General features: G+C 35.8%; 1 protein-coding gene across 1 annotated transcript; it reads right to left on the reverse strand.

The window, feature by feature from the left end:
* Positions 1 to 44: 44 nt before the first annotated feature.
* LOC130802903 (ATP-dependent zinc metalloprotease FTSH 12, chloroplastic) lies at positions 45 to 18,743 on the reverse strand. The gene is made up of 19 exons (XM_057667014.1): positions 18,236 to 18,743; positions 17,513 to 17,697; positions 15,521 to 15,747; positions 12,642 to 12,919; positions 10,461 to 10,538; positions 10,123 to 10,365; positions 9,895 to 10,035; positions 9,622 to 9,789; positions 8,553 to 8,665; positions 5,638 to 5,854; positions 5,129 to 5,200; positions 4,623 to 4,742; positions 4,426 to 4,542; positions 4,180 to 4,356; positions 3,373 to 3,492; positions 3,211 to 3,285; positions 1,194 to 1,301; positions 932 to 1,012; positions 45 to 683 (listed from the first exon to the last, which is right to left on the reverse strand). Exons 1-19 carry the CDS (start codon positions 18,590 to 18,592, stop codon positions 606 to 608), a joined length of 2,955 nt encoding a protein of 984 aa, XP_057522997.1. The 5' UTR covers positions 18,593 to 18,743; the 3' UTR covers positions 45 to 605.
* Between the last annotated feature and the right edge of the window lie 1,232 nt (positions 18,744 to 19,975).

The raw sequence follows: 19,975 nt of genomic DNA on the forward strand, positions 1-19,975 counted from the left end.
AACTACCCAGTTCAAGCCAAAATCAACTTGGAACTTTCCAGACATTTTCTTAGGAATAGATAACAATGACAATTTAGATTATAAGATTATAAACTGAGGAAAACTCAACAGAAAATGTATACCTATACTATACAAAAATCTGCTATGGGTCACTCTTGTCCCCTTAGTTATCAATGTTTGAAAAGAGGGGAAAAGAAACCAATATGCAGTTTACTATTAAGCTTGTAGCCTATTGACTAACAGATGGACACGACCGATTCTCTAAAGAGGGTGTTCCTTGCTCCGAAAGTATAAATTTTGTCCATGATACACAGAAGCATGGACCGGTTTCCAGAGCGGAACACCCGGTTTATCTGAGGTACACCTTGACAAGATCATGAGCACCGATAATCAAAAACAACATGATGAGGCCTAGTCCATGCAAGTGATTGTTTCATTGAGCTGCTGCCTTACAAACCTTAGTAAGGAATACTCGAGCTTTTGAGGATGTCCAGCATTCGACAATGCACGTTATACTGCTGCGAAAGAAAAATCTCGGAATTTATCTCACCATCAAATGCAGTGCAGCAGACAACACAAATCATCGGCATTACAGGACTATGCCTCTAATTCCTGTGCAATGGTGCAGGGTATATGTTGAGCGGTTGGTAACGTAACTGTTCATTGTGAGGCAATGGGCCATCCTAGAAAGAACAATACCAAAGCTTTAATCCCAACACATCTTTGAAACGGATAAAATTAAAGCATAAGTACACCCAGAGACAAGCCCCATTGGGTCTCGAGTGCCTTAGTAAGACCTCACATGCATACACTAATCGCCTCACTTAGGGATGCCATCACACTCTGCATCTTCATGCCTTAGAACCACAGGCATCCCCTTCTCTCTTCCATAAATGAGCATAAATGGAAAAGAAGCATAAGAAAGCAATACCTTATCTAAGTCTATTTGAAATGGTTGTGCAAAATCTTCAAACATTATGGGCGAGAGATTTTTCATCCTTTCCTCGACATCCTGGAAGACAATAAATGATGTCAATTTAAATAATTTGTATATATGATACATGATGGTGATCGATAAAAAGCCGCTTAAAGGCCATGAAGGAAAAAAATATATCCCTTTTCATTTCTTTCATGAACATAAACCATAAGACGATTTAAAACTGATATTACTTAATAATCGTATTTTTTTGTACCAGTCCAGTGATCCTGGATGTCTCCAGCAGCTCCTTAGAAATTACATCAAGTATATGTCTGTTTTCCTTCAAACCCTTCATTGCCAGTTCTTCAGTTTCTTCAATATACTGTAAATAAGCAAGACAGAGAAATGAATTGAAAAGTTTGGAAAGAACCCACAAGTAGGAATAGGCAATGCACTAAAAGAGAATGGAAACATCACTATCATTTTGAGAAAAGAGGCACAAGAATACTCACAATTCGTGCTTATTAGGAAACAAGGTCATATAACTAATCATTTGACATTGTACCTATAAGGTTCCATCAAATTAAAAAGAGAAATATGTCCAAGAGACCTATAGGACAAAACTTACTGCTAAGGACTCGGCTACTTATGTTGGACACCGGTACCTGTCCAAGAGCTCGACCAGAAAAATATATGAATAGTTTCCATGATTTTGACATAATCGCAGTGTCCATAAACAAGTCTCGGTGTAAATAATATATTCATGTAACCAATCATTTCACATTGTACCTATTTGGTTCCATCAAATTGAAAAGAGAAAAATGTCCAAGAGACCTATAGGACAAAACTAACTGCTAAGGACTCGGCTACTTGTGTTGGACACTGATACATGTCCAAGAGCTCGACCAGAAAAATATATGAATAGTTCCCATGATTTTGACCCAATTACAATGTCCATAAACAAGTCCCAGTGTAAATAATATATTTATGTAAGGTTTCATGAAAGTGTCCGAATAAAACAAAGACCACATGATCCTGAAGCTCTTATCGGTTTTAGCATTTAGCAAAATGCAAACAAATTAGGTGCCATCAAACAAATAAATCTGGCGTAAAAATAAACTGCTTTGTTAGCTACCCCTCTCTATACCATTGGCTTTCACAGTATATGTTCCAAATGAAAATAAGTCCTCTAGCTTCTAAAATTTTCACCAATAAATTAAATGAAAATAGTTGTTTGAATCAAGATCCAACTACATTCATCAAAGACAAAAGTTTGAATTTTCCAGAATGATGTAAAGTCATTTTTAATGGTTGGACTTGTGTTTAAATACTGAGAGCGTGCAACATTCATCGTTCCAATAGTATTAGAAATAATTCCACTAAAAACATTCGTAAAGTATCATGTACAGTTCAGAAATAGCATAATATGGCGATCTCACATGCGAATTCTTGAGTTGTTATTATATTGATTTCCATCAATACTTTATACATCCGCTATTCAGGTTGATGTAACCCTTTATTTTTCTATATCTGGTAAACATTTATCTCTATCTTTCTTTTCTTCTCCCAACTACCAATACTTTCTTTTTATTTGTCCATATCCCCACTAATATCTTGCTATAGTAAAACGATACACAAATGTGGAATGTTAAAAGTGCTAATCTTGAGCAAATTTTCCTTAGGTAGGAGCATGCCAGTCTTGTCGTTCATATTTTTGACGCAACACACATGACATTGAAGCATAGATTAAAAACAGGGTTGCGTTCCATCGGATTTGGCCGCGTTGTAAAGGTTTTCAAAATAAATGAACCGATATTTCCCGCTTTTGATGTGTCACATTTCTTTTTTTTACTCATCTACTTTGAGCCATGTGCTTGAAAACGGTTAATTGAAACCAGGAAGAGGAAATCAACACTTTTTGCTGAAATTTGATAATGTGTCGCATTTTTTTTTACAAAAATCTAGTATGAGAGGTACTTTCGCACAAAACTAAAAATACAAGATTCATTTTTAACACAATCAATGTCAAAATTCAGGACCAATGTCCATGTTTCCAGCAAAAGGTTTATGGAAGCCACAATAATGATCTTTAAAATGTCACAGAGAACTTTTTTGTGCCAGATTTATACTATCATAAATTGTGGTTGTAAAAGGACAAACTAGTGCCGAGACATGTAACTTTCAAGTACCCATGCCGGCTGGATTTTAACAATTAGCAAGAAACAACCTCAGACTAATAAGAGGGATCCATATAAAATTCATCAGAACAAACTTAGATTGATATAATTTACCCTTGTCAATTCTCGAGCGAAGAGTTCAGATACTTCAAGCGTCATCTCGGCAGGAATCACATGGGGGTCATCCCACTATCAAATGTTAAGAGTCACTTAGTAAAAATGTAAATAATGATGCATAGTAAAATGATGAAGGAAAATCATGAGGGCAAGAAAAACCTTGTATTTTATCATTTCACCATCTGGACTATCTGGTTGGTCCATGAGACCAATTTTTTTTGTCAACGCTGTTAATCCCAATTTAGCATTTCTTGGGCTAATGACCATTTCCCTAGCAATCTGAACAAAACAAATTGTATTCATATTACATACTATAAAGTAATAGAGCAGAGCATTAGCACTAATAATAACAATATACACAGCTATAATAGGTTTAAATATCAACAGCAGAGTCTCCCACTGCCTAGCTTTCTATAGACAACATAGGCAAGTGGATAATAAGGGGCATATGCAATAATGAAAAATCAAGGTTACCGAGGCGATAAAAGAGTTGATCAATGGAACATGAGCACAAATGATGCAGAAATTCTCTGAACTTCTTTATATAATATAATCAATCAAAAAAGGCAGAATGATGTAAAAATACATCAGAACGAAATTTCATTCTTGATGTTGCCAAAGAAAGAGGGGAGTTCAAAACTCCAATTCAGTAATATCTATAGCCCAAAAATGCAAGTTATTGAAAGCACCAAGTCCACCCAGCGAAAAGGAGGAGAGGAAGAAGTGACAAGAGAAAGAGAGCAAGAGACAGGAAGCAGGATGAGATGGACAATATATAAAGTGAGAATGTGGATGGTCACAGCTCAAGAATCATGCAGAGAGGAAGAATGTAACAAATAGATAGAATACTTTCAAAATATAAAAAATCAGGCACACCATCTTTTACCAGCAGTTTAATCGGGATAGATCATAATTCATAACATTATATGATACAATACATTAAGATAATTATCGTTAGAGATTAACCTTAGTGATCTTTTCTAGATCATCTTTTCCTCCATCTGTTACGTCATCACCATATACAATACGTTCAGCACAACGGCCCCCATGGGCCACAACCATTTGCATCATCATATAACCAAAGGTTGTATATCCTTGGTCAACCATATCTTCCCTTGGATAAAAGACAGATATGGCCGTTTCCTGTCCGAATTCAAATACGTCAGAAGCATGAATTTTATAACACATAAAAAGCTTTATGATTGCTCTTACCTTTCCACCAGGCAAAAGTTGAGAGAAAGCATGCCAATCAAATCTTGGAAATAGATGAGCCAAAACTACATGACCAGCTTCATGTACAGCTAACAGAGTCTTCTTTTCAAGAGACACCTGTCAAAATGATGTGTTATCTTAACAATGAGCAAAGATCATCAATTCCAAGTAAGAGCTAGGCATCATATCTGACATACACTTTGTTCACATTTTTGTTGCTCCTCTTCTGTGAGCAGCACACCCATACCCTCAAGCAATTGTTTGTCTAGGACATCAACAATGTCTTTTTGGCAAATCATGGAATGCCCTTTCCTCACCTGCATGCCATTTGGAAGGTAACCAAATTGATAAGCCATTACAAAAATTGTACATACAAATGATATGCACACTAGAGAACGCAAGCAAACATAATGCGAGAGAGAGACACTTAAAGATAGACATGGCAATGGAGAGAAAGTGAATAGAGGCAATTGTTATTTTTCCAAACGCAAAATGCAATATAGCACTCAAGCAACCACGGGGAAAAAAATTTGAACCAAAATGTGACTGAGAAGACGAGCTCGACATGAGATACTAAACTGAATAATGAAGAAAGAGCAACATGCTAAGCTTAACTAAAGGCCAATTCGGAAAGGGACAAAAGGCTGCAGCACAAAAAGCAATACGAACAAGGAAAAATTAACTGAAGGATCGTTAAACTTACAGACATTATTCCTGCTTCATTGACAAGATTTCGGATATCGGCCCCAGAATAACCAACAGTGCGGAAGACAAGCTGTCAAATGAAATTCTATTAGATGTATACAAGTATCAACTATTAAGACGGATGATAAAGAATACAAATCAAAAGTGAGAATGTTATATGTTAAGTTTAAAATATGAAGATGAAAAAGGGTATACACCATACATCCATAACTGCGTTAGATGTACAGGTTTCTGCTGCAGCTCATTAGAGCTAGAGTCACAAAACTACGTGCAATAAATTTTGCAATTAAAAAAATATTTTGCATTCATAAGGTGGCATCCAACACTAAAACAGCTCCACATGAAACACATCAAAGAAATGTGATCTAAATATCTGTCCCATTCATAAAGAGTTCTTGTAAAAATAGCCAATTTTTCTGATGGGTATTTCTGAAGACCTGAAGCTTACTAAAGCATTTACTCAAGTATATAGGTCAGGCCACTTATGCATGAATGTTAATAACTCACCTTCCCGAAGTCAACATCTTCAGCCAACTGCTTCCCGGCACTATGCACCCCAAATATTTGTATTCGCTGTTTTGCATCAGGTAATCCAATATACAAACGACGATCTATACGTCCAGCACGGACAAACTCTATGTCTAATTCATCTGGCCTATTAGTTGCACATATAAAAATCACTGCTTGTCTAAGCGAGAATCGATCAACCCCGGTCTTCACTTTTCTACATACAAAACAGAACAAATTACATAAATTATACAAATAGAGAATGATGTATTTCGATTTCGAATTCCTGATATTACTGTTATTTTTAAAAAGATTACAGTATGGCATACAATTATAGGAAGGTATGAAATATGAATAGAACCAAAACAAATCAAAGTGAGATTGTATCCATAGTGCGAAAAAACGCAATAATAGTCGCGATGACAGTTAAAACACAGTGATGCGATAACAATTGCAATCATGGTAACAACACGGTGACGAGGTACCGGTAGTAATGTGATTATCGTAAAGCTTAATATCAGCCGAAAGCATGAGTTTTGCACTGTGATTGTAGCTAACAAAGCTTATATTGCAATGATCAGATTAAAATTGGACCTCAATGAAAAAAACGAGCACACACTAAGTTAATAAGCAAGTAATCAACCTTTTATAAGATTTGGAAATAATTTCATCATGGTGGCCAAACTTTTGCATAATTTAATTTCACTGTAGATTCAGAATTACATTTATACTTTAGAGGTGGCAATAATCAGAAGTCGTTATGCCAAATTTGCTATTTCAGTTAGCTGGGTAGAGTTACTGAAAAGCTCATTATGCTCATGCCCTCAAGATCGAAGATTTAAAATCCTGCTCCCATCTGTGTAAAAGCACCTTTTTCATTTCAAGTTTAAATGGTACTGGACAAGCTCTTCTAGAATGATCTCTTTCCAAACTAATTTTCTCCCTTTTTCCAACAACTTCTAAATCAGAGAAATCGAAATTTTCACTTCAAATTTTGGAACCTTAACATGTTGCTGCTCGTGGATTGGCGAAAATTAAAGGGTTGTATGGTTAATCAGTCTTGATTTTGATGATTGAATCCTTGTGACTGGATTGCTGATTTTAAAACACATATTGTAACTTCTGCGCTCATTTCCAATACTAATCATGAAAATCCTGCTCCCATCTGCGCTCAGTTAGCTGGGTAGAGTTACTGAAAAGCTCATTATGCTCATGCCCTCAAGATCGAAGATTTAAAATCCTGCTCCCATCTGTGTAAAAGCACCTTTTTCATTTCAAGTTTAAATGGTACTGGACAAGCTCTTCTAGAATGATCTCTTTCCAAACTAATTTTCTCCCTTTTTCCAACAACTTCTAAATCAGAGAAATCGAAATTTTCACTTCAAATTTTGGAACCTTAACATGTTGCTGCTCGTGGATTTTCATGATTAGTATTGGAAATGAGCGCAGAAGTTACAATATGTGTTTTAAAATCAGCAATCCAGTCACAAGGATTCAATCATCAAAATCAAGACTGATTAACCATACAACCCTTTAATTTTCGCCTTGCTTTATTCAAACTTAACACACTTGTGAAAGTCCCAATTCACAACCAACATATATTCTCCTGATATTTCCCATACAGCACACTTAAATATGAAAACCTTGCAAATAGCTTGCAATGCCGCCAATAGGTAAAAGGCGGCACAATCTGACCTCTAACATTTGGATCACAAGAATGAGATCATGAGACCATAGTGCAAAATCATTGACGCGTGGCCATAACGGTTGCGAAACATTGGGTCCCAAATTCACAAAAAGATAGAAATTAGCTTGAGGAAAGTATTTTGTTACTTGCGGCAAAGGCCAAATGGTGTTAAAGAAGACACAAGTGAACAAGCGAACATTGCAACCCAATGATACAAGGTCTAATATAACATACCGAGAATGTTAACATGGTATCTAGGAGTAAGGACAAAGGGAACTTAAAGAGTTAAAGAAGGAAGACTACTTAAGAACCAGGAATACAGAGTTCACCGCATGCTGCAAGGTACAAGTTGTAAGTTGTCAACCGAACCCGATCCTGCCAAGACTACTTAAAAGTATGATTCTTCATAGGTTGAATTGTTGAAAATTGGATATTTCTTAAGGATCAAGTAATCAAGTTTATATTTAGGCTAAAAGGGACGGCCTATGATAAGCAATGGGAGTTTCCACTTGCCAGCTATGATAAACGATCCTACAATGAAGCATAGTAGCCAAAGAATAAAACCTGCCATCTCTCTCCTCCGGGGTCACCAGAAAGTACAAAAAAATCTAGCTCATAAGTTGCATAATATGTTGAGGGGAATACGTAGAGTGAAAGTAGATAAGACGATGAATGAGATAAGTCAGAAGCTTATGTCACAGCCATACAGAATCCCAATTCACAAAAAATTCCAACATTTTTCTTAAGTCACTGCAGGTTGACCCTAACAAGAGTTTAGGTGTTTATCTAGCACAACCCATTTTGGAAGTGTCCCCCTCTCGGGAACATTTTGACAAAACTGACGGCAATAGCAAAGTTCTTTCTTTAGTCACTGTATTTTTTGTATATATAGAAAATTTTATTTTTGTCAAGATACCATTTCATGGTGACAAGCAAAATTAAGAAAACAGAGGTACCAAAAAAAGACCAATATGCCCATGCAATTAGGGGAGATTAAAAATGAGTGCCAAGTCTAGTGAATGAAAACTGAAAAGTGGACCAACCATGGGTATAGTTACCAAAATGTCTAGAAGAAACATAAAGAATATGGAAAAGGAGGGACTTATTCTAAAATACCTAAAAGGCAAAAAGGTGTATGTTAAAAAGAAAAAACAAAGAGAGAGGAAGTATAATTATGGCTAATCAACAAAGAAATTTATGGGTGCAGAAGCGATAAACAAAGGCTTACTCTCCATCCAGCTGAGAAATTAAAGCCTCAAATGTTGCTTTCCTTCGTGGATCATTTCTAGCATGCCTTCCTGCTAAGGCATCAATCTCATCAATGAAAATGAATGATGGAGCCTGCAAAGAAGATCAAGGATAGATTTCATCAAATTAGTTGATGTCATTAGATTTCATATCAAAGCAAATATTCAGATGTCGATATATAGAGCAGGCATTAATGTTTTATGTTTTCCTTTGCATAACAGTTAGCATTCGTTAGCATGAAAATTAGAGTGATCAGAATACAATATTTTCATGAAGGCAGTACAGCACAGTTTTAGAAGAATGATTAATTGATTAGAGAAAAAAAAAAGAGAGAGAATGATTAGCACAAAATATTTAGAAAGCTTAAGTTCAGAAAGTAGATGGGCATTTCATTATTCTTTCCCTCAATTTTAAGTGGTACAATTCCATAATGACATTGAAAATCCTAATATTACCCAGATATTAAGAACCAAACTAGTTTATAGTTGTAGTTTCTTAACCTGATATAATTCAGTAAAGAACAAGAACTCTATATTACCCCGATTACCCTACTTCATTTAATAGCTCCCACCTAAGTGGGGTTTCAGGGGTCAATGTACACAACCTTACCTACCCTAGTGATAGCAAAGAGGTTATTTCCAATTGAGCCTTGAAAATAAACATCTTCTCCAACTTCACATAAAAAAAAAGTACACATAATTTAACGAGCCATAAAGTAGCTATTATAATCCAAAACAAAAGAACTATAAATTTTTGGCCCATCGAAAATCGACATATAATAAAGAACAATGCTTTAAATCTGCCAACTTTGCGGTGTCAAAAATTAGCACAATATAGTATTCTCTGCTCAACAGAAACCCCCCAAAAAAAAGAACAAGGAAGCCAGTATCTTCAAAGTTGTCATCTTAGCTCATTAAAAAAGCAGAGGAAATTTCAAACTCGTCAATATTCTCAACAGCAGAACCAGAAAATAAAGCCAGAAAAGTCACAGCATAAATCCATTTCTAGTTGATTCCATGAAATAGAAATTTAGATAGAACGGCTATTACATTTCTCCGTGCAATTGAAAAAATTTCATTGATCCTCGCAGCACCGCTTTTCTCACTATCAGTAAACTCAGCACCTGAAGCGAAGACAAAAGGCAAACCACTTTCCTTTGCAAGAGTTCTCGCAAATAGTGTTTTACCAGTGCCTGGAGGTCCTGAAAGGAGAATTCCCTGCCAGAGACACATGACAAAACACTCATATAAGAAAGTTGGCTAATCTTACTACCTATAGCAACTGTCAGAAAGCTAGACATAATAGTATCCAGTAAACATTACCCGCACGAATTGCACTTCCTTTTCAAAATAATCCATTGGATTTCTCATGTATGTCATTATCTCATCAAGAAGATCCCAAACATCACCTCCTAATATTACTTCTTTGTACATTGACTTCGTTTCCACATCTTCACCAACAGGCTACCCAAGGATAAGATGGAATCAGAAAATAAACTAGCAAACTAGATAGAAGAGCAATGTGTTATTATAAGAGAACAGGGTAACTACCAAAATAAAGTTCTCTGCATATGCCATGTCAAAGAGTTGATTATACTTCTTATAAAGAAAACGACTGGAAGCAATGTGTAAAAGCATCACAGACTCCCTCATAAACCATAAAATCAGAATTCCGGGCAGGAACGCTATCAAAACTTTCAGGAAATAATGAATTTGCCGCTTCTGAAGAAGATCCACCTCAACCCCAGAATTTGAAATCGTCTCAAACAAGTATGGATCAAGAGGGATATCAACCTACCAATTTTGCGTGAGAAGTTAATCCTATGAGGAATCCATGAGATTAATGTTTTATCTCGCTCATTTAGGCTTTATGCAAATATGTGACTTACAACATACTCCAAAGGGAAACCTTCCTTCATTGTCACATACAATCTCTTCAGATCTTCTGTGAAGACAACAGCTGTAACCTGCCAAAGAGATAGAGTTTCAATTCTGCTATTATAACTTGCATATGTGGACATTGAGGAAGAAACTAAGCACATTAAGAATCTAAAGCAATAAAAACTTGTCTAACAAATTAGCATCATGCTTTGGATTCAACATAATAGCACATGCTAAGGGTTTTTAGTCAAGCACAATCGACGTCCATTTCCTCATTTCAAATTTCTATTCCAAGCATAGTGTAAAACAAGGTTGCATCGCATAGCACCGGCCGCGTTGTAAAGGTTTTTAAAAACAACAAAACGATACTTTCCACGTTGTAAAGGTGTACAAAAACCGCGCTTTGTACCGTATCAAGGGACATCTTTTGGTTTCGATCGATACTTAGGAGTTACAATAACGCATCACTCCCGTTACCGCATCACCGTTTCGTTACCGCATTTTTATTTTATGATTCCAATACTATCTCCGTCCTTGTTAATTGAGTAACATTGGACTTGTCACCATCTCCAATACATGAATTTGATCATCATTATCCTCAGTGATGTACTAATTTATAAGTAAAAAGCATAAAAAGTTAGATGATTTAAATTAATTAATCTAGATGAACCGAACAAGTCCCTACATGCTAATGGCTGTTTTCTTTATTAGTAAAAAAATTATAACTTAGACCCAAAATGTTGGAATTTCAAGTAAAAAGGAACCTCTCTACATTCTTTCGTAGAGAGAGAAATAGCACAAAACTCCCAGAAACTTAGAAACCCTAGCCCAGGTTAAAGCCTCCGCAAGCTACAATCTGTCAAATATTCAAAATAACCTCATAGCCACCAAGGATTCAAAGTTGCAAAATAGCCTCATCTTACATTCAAGACCCGATTTTGGTAAATTCTTCAACTCATTCTCCTGGCCCTGTCAAAGACTAAAGACAGTTTAGTCAGATATAGATAGTACCTGACTTCATAGTTCATACTTGAACTGCAAAGTTTAGCCACTCTGCTTATGAAATTCACTACCTCTATTCAGGCACTAGATTAGGATTTGTGTTTCTATTTTCTACATGTTCTGTTTTAATGTTGGAGAGTTTGAGGCTTTAGGGCTCTTTTAGGCTTGGGAAATCTTGGAATCATGTTCAACCATCACCACCTTTACGAGACTAACATTAGTTATGAAGGGGTCTCTTCCACTAACAATGAAAAAACAGGTACTATCATCCATTCCCTAATCGGTTAATGCAAATGCTTTCGTATTTGAATTTCGCGGTTAATGCAAATGGTTTTGAAAAAACAAATTTAGGCCTATAATGCGGACTTGTATGACAAGACTGTTTTCTTCCTTCGTCACAAATGCCCATCCTCAAACGAATAAAGACAATTTTCCTTCAATTTATCTTCAATGTATGCAACCTATATCCCCTTCCTTGTATCATCATTTTAATTTTATCTTTCAATGTATGGTTTCTCTAACATCATAACATACTTATCTCAACTAACCTATTTTACTATTATGATCCTTTTAAAGGCCCAACATTTTAAACCATATCAAAAACTTAGTCCAATAGTTGTTCGATAAAAGTTTTCGTTCAACAATGGAGGAATTCTTCAATCACATAAAACCCTACTTGCATTACTCTTAAGCCTGAATCCTATGCATGGCATCACACCTTGGTCAATGTCTCTGTTGCAAGACGCTTGTAGTTTTTTATCGCCTATTCAGAGTCTACTTGACCTACTAGGTGAATAAAAAAGCAAGTATATCTCATGATATTACCTACAAATTAAAAGACTAAGTCAATGTTTTGTAACAAAAGTCTACCAATTTTTATCTAGCACTTTCTCTCTTTATCTTCCAAAGAAGATTTCTCGACGTCCACATGAAAATAATTGTTTTGTGAGGGAAGAGGCTAAACCTCTTGTATAGCAAGTTGCGTAGCAACAAACATGTCATTATTGTGAGATTATTCATTATAAAATATGGTGTTGGGGGAAATGATTGGGAACATATTAGAAAACCTATAAATACACTCCATTGACTACACACCTATGTGTTCAAACAACCCAATGATAAAAATCCAAATATACCTCACATAATAGCAATTTAGCAGAAGAATAAACCAGCCACACTGAATTTACCTCTGAGCTATCAAGCTTGTCAAGAAAGTAAGTGTATGGTAGTTTAGGTCGGTAGCGCCACCAACGCTTAGAAATCCACAAAGCCCTTGCTCCTTGTGTATCTGATGTCTTCTCTACCATATCTTTTCGGAGACTGTCCTCAACTTCTTTCATATCGAATTCAACTGAATATCTGGTGTTTAAAGGGTTAATCTGCGCAGCCAGTTTCTCCTTTTCCAGAATCTCTGCCCATGCCTTGAGCCTTTCACGCCATGATCCACTTAGTTCTTGTTTAACAGCTGCCATTAAAAATTAACAGAAGCTTTTGATATTAGAAAATGAGAATAAGAAACATTTTCAAAAAGAGGAACTTATGTTCAATAGAATCTGATAAGTCTATAAAACGGAGACAAAAGCTCAGATTCAGGAAATTCAGAAGAGTGAATAGATTTATAATTCAGATAGCAAAACGAAGTAAGAGCGTTTCAGCTGAAGAGACTGAAGTCAAAAGGACAATGGTCCAGCAGCAATCCAACAAAACTCTTACATCAACTTGTGCACTAAGGAGAGATAGAAAGCTTTATCATTCCTGATCTAAGATACTCAAGCACGAACATATAAAGTAGAAATTCCAACCTACATTTTAAGGCAGGAGAGATGAAAGCCTTTTAGTGTTGGGCATGGTGCAAAATTGCAATTGTGGTCACGATTGCGGATCAGGGGAACGGAAAAAATTCGGTTATCGAGGAACGGGTCGCTATTGTTACGCAGGATTATATGTTTTTAAATTCACTTTTGAACTGATTTTTTTAGTAATTTATGTTTATATTTTTGGTCATTTATCTTAAAATACTAATTGAAGTTTGTAATTGAATTTAAAAAACAACAATTAACACATATATACAATAAAAAAAAATTTAATAATACTATAATAGTTAACACATAGACCAATAATTATATATGACTAAAAATTAAAATATAATTAAAAAACATTAATTTACTCCTAAACTTACACGCCTCCCCACGCCCCACTTTCTCAGTTACTTTACCCATATGACTTTTTCTATTCCTATCCTATCTTTTTCTCTCTTAATAGTAATTATTGCAAATGTAGATGTACTCCTACAACTTCTGAATTGCAACACTGTAAAAGTAAATTTTTTGAGAAGTGATTAAATTTAGAATTTCCAAAAAGGAGATCATAAGGTGAGAGAAAAAATTTATCATCTGCTTCATGAAGAGTATTGAAGACCTAAACTCCATCAACTCCAACGTTTAAGAAGTTTTCTTCATCAATAGTGAGTCGACCATCCACCTTCAATTTCAAGGCTTCTTAGTTCGGTTCTTTTGTTTTTGGGTCCAATCTAGGGATGGGCACGGGTCTTGGACCCTAAGGGTCTAGACTCGACCCGACCCTAATTTTAAGGGTCTGAGTCCACCTATTTCTAAACCCTATGGATCAGGGTCGGATCTGGGTCCATGACCTTAGGGTCAGGGTCCAGATCCGGGTCTACACATTTGAGACCCAGATCCGACCCATGGATTCATTTACATCTTTTTTTAAAAAATGATATACTAGCTATCATGTGTATTTAATTGTTTGATCTGAAATTTTGTTATATTTTTTAGCATTGCGTGATTTTGAACTTTGTCGGTTCATGTAATTTAAAATGTGGTAGTTGTATCTATACTTTAAGAATTAAACACTTGATAAATATTTCGTTATAAGAACTTGAATGTTGAAAAACATCATATATTTCGCTCAATTAGTATAAAGTATTAAAAGATCCTCGTTAGTCGAAAATGTTTAAATAATTTTATGCGAATGGTCGAAAATTGTACTTCATAATATACTTTTAAAAATATTTTAGGAAAAAAGAATAAAATTGTTCTGGACCCAGATCCAGACCCTAGACCCGCCAGACCCTAAGGGTCTAGGTCCGGGTCTAGGTCCAAAATTTTTAGACCCTACGGATCTGATTCCAGGTCCGGGTCTGGATCTGGGCCTTGCTGAACCTGACCCAGATCCGACCCATGCCCATCCCTAGTCCAATCTTGTCAAAAATATCCAAACTCGCCCAAAATCGCATAGACTCGCTATCAAGTCCAGTTCATAACGGTCCAAACGGTCGATAAGCGTGGCGGAATGCCGTTTTTACACACACTGTTACAAAACACGAGTTCTGGGAACGGATGACTGAAAATCCGAGTCAACTCAGCCGAATTTTGAAACCATAGTGGAGGGTGGGTTCCCAGATTCATTTATCACATGTCCTTGTATTTCAAAATTAATCTCATTCTTGGATCGGAAAAAACATGGCATAAGATTTGACACAAGGCGCATCAATAACTTAAACAAGTTCACGGTATGGACAAGCAATATCGAGAAAGCACCTAACAAAAAAGACGGGCCATGATGGCAGTTGTTGGCTTCATGATCTGTAGGAAAGTAATGCAGTTAATGTACCTATTTACACCTCAGTGCGCCTAATTCAAAATTCCCTGCCTCGACACTTTTAAGCGTTTGGGCAGCGGCACCTTGAACCTCATACATGATTCTTTAACGGGGTAATGTCGTTGTCTTGCCGGTTGCCACCATATACCAAACAAAACCATGAGATATCCCTTAGAGGCTTACACTGACCATAACACGTTTTTTACGCCTTTAGAATGCGGGTAGTATCAATTCGGTAGAATTGAAAATCTTTACGACTCGACCCATACAATAGTTGTTTTGCACTATGGTTAATGATCCCATACTTAGTATGTACTATACTACTATACTATTATCCCAATGATGTTTCTTAAAGTCCATCTCAAATGTAAAAATCATGAGTTAAGTCACAATTTCTGCCACCTAATGTTACATCTTTGAACACAAAATAAGGTTAATTACTAACCTGAAATCCCAATCTGACTTTTAACTGCATCCTTGTCTTGCGTACTCAAACTTGAATCAGACTTGATGATTCCTTCCATGTTTTCCAGAGGCCGTTCTGTATCATCATCCCATGCATCTTCACCAACATACGAACTATCATGAATTAGAGTCCCATTGGGTCCTTCAACAAACTTCTTCATTTTGAGTCCTTTCGGCATTGTTTTTCTCCACATGCCCTTCTTCAACCTGCATATGCACAAGAAATTCCTTGTACTTCAGCAACATCTCAAAGTTATCAAACACCAAATACAGGAGAAACACATATTAATATGACTTTTTGGAGAGCCTACGACAAATCTGAAACAAAAGAACATTAACACCCTCAACAGTCATCTTTGATAAACATTTTACAGGCCTTCGCCCCACAATATGTAGTTGTGGAAACCACTAGTATCTTGTGCTGTACTAACCGACATTTTATCTCTTAACTAGACATTTGTTTTTAGGTCTTCACTTTTCACTAATCAATTTCTGATCTAAGTTATGTTTTCCTAACCAAATGATGTGTTCCCAGTTTCCATAATTATTGTGCAAATGAACCTTCCATACTCATGAATTTTAAAATTAAGTTCCTATCACATTTTGTTCTTCTTTCATGGGAAAGCTGTTGGTATGAGAATTTAGTGCACTTATAGCATGCTAGATTGCCCACTTCACTAAAATGTAAAAGTTTTCACCACTATACATGACACCAATCAGTCCATAATGTGACTAACAGGGTCAGTCGTCTAATAATCATAAACATTTGAAAAACATCTAACTTACTACAAGAATCTTAGAATTGATAAGACGAGTATGCATTTTGATACTGCAGGATTGCAGGATCTTCACTGACAGTGTTTTGAAATTAAAATGAAAGAAGAAATGAAGCCACGAAAAAAATGGACTTATGTGTCGTATAATGTTATTAATACAAAACTACAAAAGGGCAAAGAAATAAGAAAGTATGAAACAACAACAACAATGTCAGAGCCTCAATCCCAAAAGATTGGGGTTGGCTACATGAACCATAATATCAGTTTCAATGCTTTTTCTCCATTCATTTATATTTTCTACCATCTCAATCTGCAAGTTTAAACTCTTCATATCCTTTTTCAATCTTGTACTCCAGGACATCTTTGGTCTTCCTCGCCCACTTTTTAAGTCCCCTGAGTTCCAACATTCTATCTTCCTTACTGCTTGCTATTATACCCCATCTTTGTACATGCTCAAACTATCTTAAACTTTCTCTTTCATATTTTCCTTAATATTTGAGACTCCTAAACCCTTTCTTATATTTTCTTTTCGAGTTTTATCCCTCAAGGTTTGTCCACTCATTCATCGAAGCATTTTCATTTCCTACTCCCATCTTCCTACTACTATCCTTTCTAAAAACCCAATATTCTGATCCAAATAATAATGTTGATTTTTAGTCGTTTGGCAAAATTTACTCTTTAGCTTCAAGGTTGATGAGTAAGTTTTAAGTCATCATCGGTTAGTCATTAAGTCCATTTTCTAGTATCTTTACTTGCATTTCTACCCATAATTTGTCAAATAATTGTTTCATGGTATGACTTGGTTAGCTTTAGTTGCATTCTTACACATTTTAGTTCATTTAAGGTGCATTTTATTGCATTTCCCCCTTTTTCTTTGTTTACCTCCATTCCCCCTCCCCAACTGTGCTAATTTGTGTAGGTTCCTCGCCTCCTTGGCAAGACCCGATAGCCAAATCATCTTTTGGCGTAACGCGGAACCCATGCCTACCTTCCAAGAGTTCTAGAGCCATATAATACAGTGGAATTAGAAAATCATTTCCTATTTTCATTTCATTACACCTTTTTTGACAACAGAGAGAGAGTAAATTCGGAAAAAAAAATAAAAAAAGAAAAAGAAAAGAAAAAGAGTTAGATCATTAGATGTATATGTGGAATTAGCAAATCATTTTAACAGAGGCATCGCAGGTACAACTTACCTCCTAATATTACTTGGTGTGGGTTCAGGAATTAATGCCTCCATATATGCATCTGTCAACTCTTTCTTTTCTTGAGCAATGCGAGGAGCTTGAACAAGCATGTATATTTTTTGAGAAGACACAACTATAGCAACTAAATATAACGCCAACGCCGCAAAGCGTTCAGGTTTCCAGCTTTTTACATCCTAAACAAAGGCATTTAGCATATGAGTATGAAAGTAGTTTTTCAACAAATATGTATTGAATTGCAATGATAAATGGAAGCATTAAACTCCGGCCCGTTTCATTATGGGTAATAAATTATGATAATGAAAATGATTTATAGTCTAAATTTTTCATAAAATGTATCATGGCATTCCATTGGTGAAACTTTGGGGATAAAACATATATTGTTCACAATTTTTCATTAACACCCAATTCCAAATTTACAAATGAAAAAATGAAATAACTGAAGTGAAATAAGGATAACCATTAATCTTGTCATGAGATTTTCCTAACAAAATTACACCTCCCCAATTAACACCTACAAGTACAACCAATCGAGCTGGTGAACGGGCAGGTGAACCATGTCTGGGGTTATTTGATTAAAAATATCGTTACTTATTACTTAATACTGTAATGTATAACACATAACAATGGCAGTTGAATTGGTTTCACACACACAAAAAGAGACAAGATTACTACATTTTCCACTTATTAAACAAAAACAAAAAAGGGATTTACCTTCCAATTATCCCATTTGTTCCAATTGAGGAACTGGGGAAGCAATTCAAACCTGAAACGATTAAACCCAGATGTAACACCCTGAACCTGATTAGAAACTAAGTTCTGAGCATCCCCAAAATCAATGCCGGTCTCCTTCTTCACCACCTCACCAAAATTACTCAGAAATCGCTCGGAACCGCGGCGAATGGAACCCCAGGAAGAAGAAAACGAAAAGCCATTTGAATTTCCAGAAGCAGAAGCCAAAAATAAAGGTCTATGGCGGGAAGTTTTGAATGTTTTGCGACGGTAATGGCATGGTAATGGAGGGAAAAGGGGTTGGAAACTGGGGATGAGAATTGTATTTGTGTAAGACATGGATAAAGAAACGTTGTTCTAAGCAAGCATTTCCCAAATCCCAAACCTTCAAGTTCTATCGCAAACTACTTGCTGGCTGTGGCTACTGATACTAAGGAAAGTTAAATAAGGGAAGACATGGAGTAGACAAGATAGTATGGTTTTTTTATTCCAAAGTAGTCACCCTTAGTTTTAGGATTTTTCATACATATATATACTTCTTCCGTTTCAATTTACTTGCAACATTTACTATTGGATGTTTCATATTACTTGCAACATTATTATATTTGGCAAAAATAATCTACTTAATTCTCTATTTTACCCTTACTTTATTCCTACCCCACATATCACCATCAATCATACATTATCCTTTAATTACTTAATTTACCCACTACCACCTATCTACTTTTAATTGCACAATTTTTTCCCCCTACCTTTTGAAGGAATTCAGATCAGAATTTAAGTGCATTAATGGCACAAGCCTTCCAACTACTCTTCATTGAATGTTCTAGAACCCCTTAATAATTTTTGACCTTTGATATTTCCTTAAGTGTACATCTCATCAGCCATTGATTTCCATGATTCATCTTCATAAACCCTAAGGTAACCGGCTATATTCTTCATTGTTTCTCATGAACAAACGGCTCCTCCCTCTCTCTCAACTCTCCTATCCCTCATAACCTACTTTTTGTGTTCATTTCTCCAAAAACGCTTGATTTTGTGATCTTATTTTACCATTTCAGCATATGATGTCAATTATCCTTCACTATCAACCAACATGCATTTCATTTTGGTTCATTTCTTAGATCTGATTTCGTGGTCATTTTCTGATTTCGTGGGTCTTTTTTTGGGACATCTTCATCTTTTCTTAAAATGGAGGCTTTGATTAATGAAGAAAATTTTTCTGGTGGTTTTTCTTATTCTTATCTTCGATATCTTGTAAACATTAAGCATGACAATATTTTCGGTTCATGGTATGATCATTATTATCTGAACTATGGAGATTGTTTGGTTCTTGACTCCCCAGACAAAGATCCCTCCCCTCTTATTATGGTCTTCCTGATGATGATGATGAGGTGGTCAAAAAATCACCCAAAAGTACGTCGGTTATGCCTAAAAGTGTTGAATTTAAAGATCCTCAAATGTCATAAAAAAAGGATACTCCCCAAATGAGCATTCGCGGTTGTGAAAAATGAGCATTTCTTTCCCTATCTTTTCATTTAACCGATGTTCCTTGTTTTTGGGTAATTGTTTGATGATGATATGTTATGATCTGATTATGCTCATTCTGTTGGATTAAGTGTTGCATGTTGTGGGGTAACTGTTTCATGATGATCTTTTATGATCTGACTATGTTCATTTGTGTTGTTTAAAGTGTTTGATGCTGTTGTGTAACTGTTGGAT

Source organism: Amaranthus tricolor, chromosome 16 (genome assembly GCF_026212465.1).
Source record: "Amaranthus tricolor cultivar Red isolate AtriRed21 chromosome 16, ASM2621246v1, whole genome shotgun sequence".
Lineage (NCBI taxonomy): Eukaryota > Viridiplantae > Streptophyta > Magnoliopsida > Caryophyllales > Amaranthaceae > Amaranthus > Amaranthus tricolor.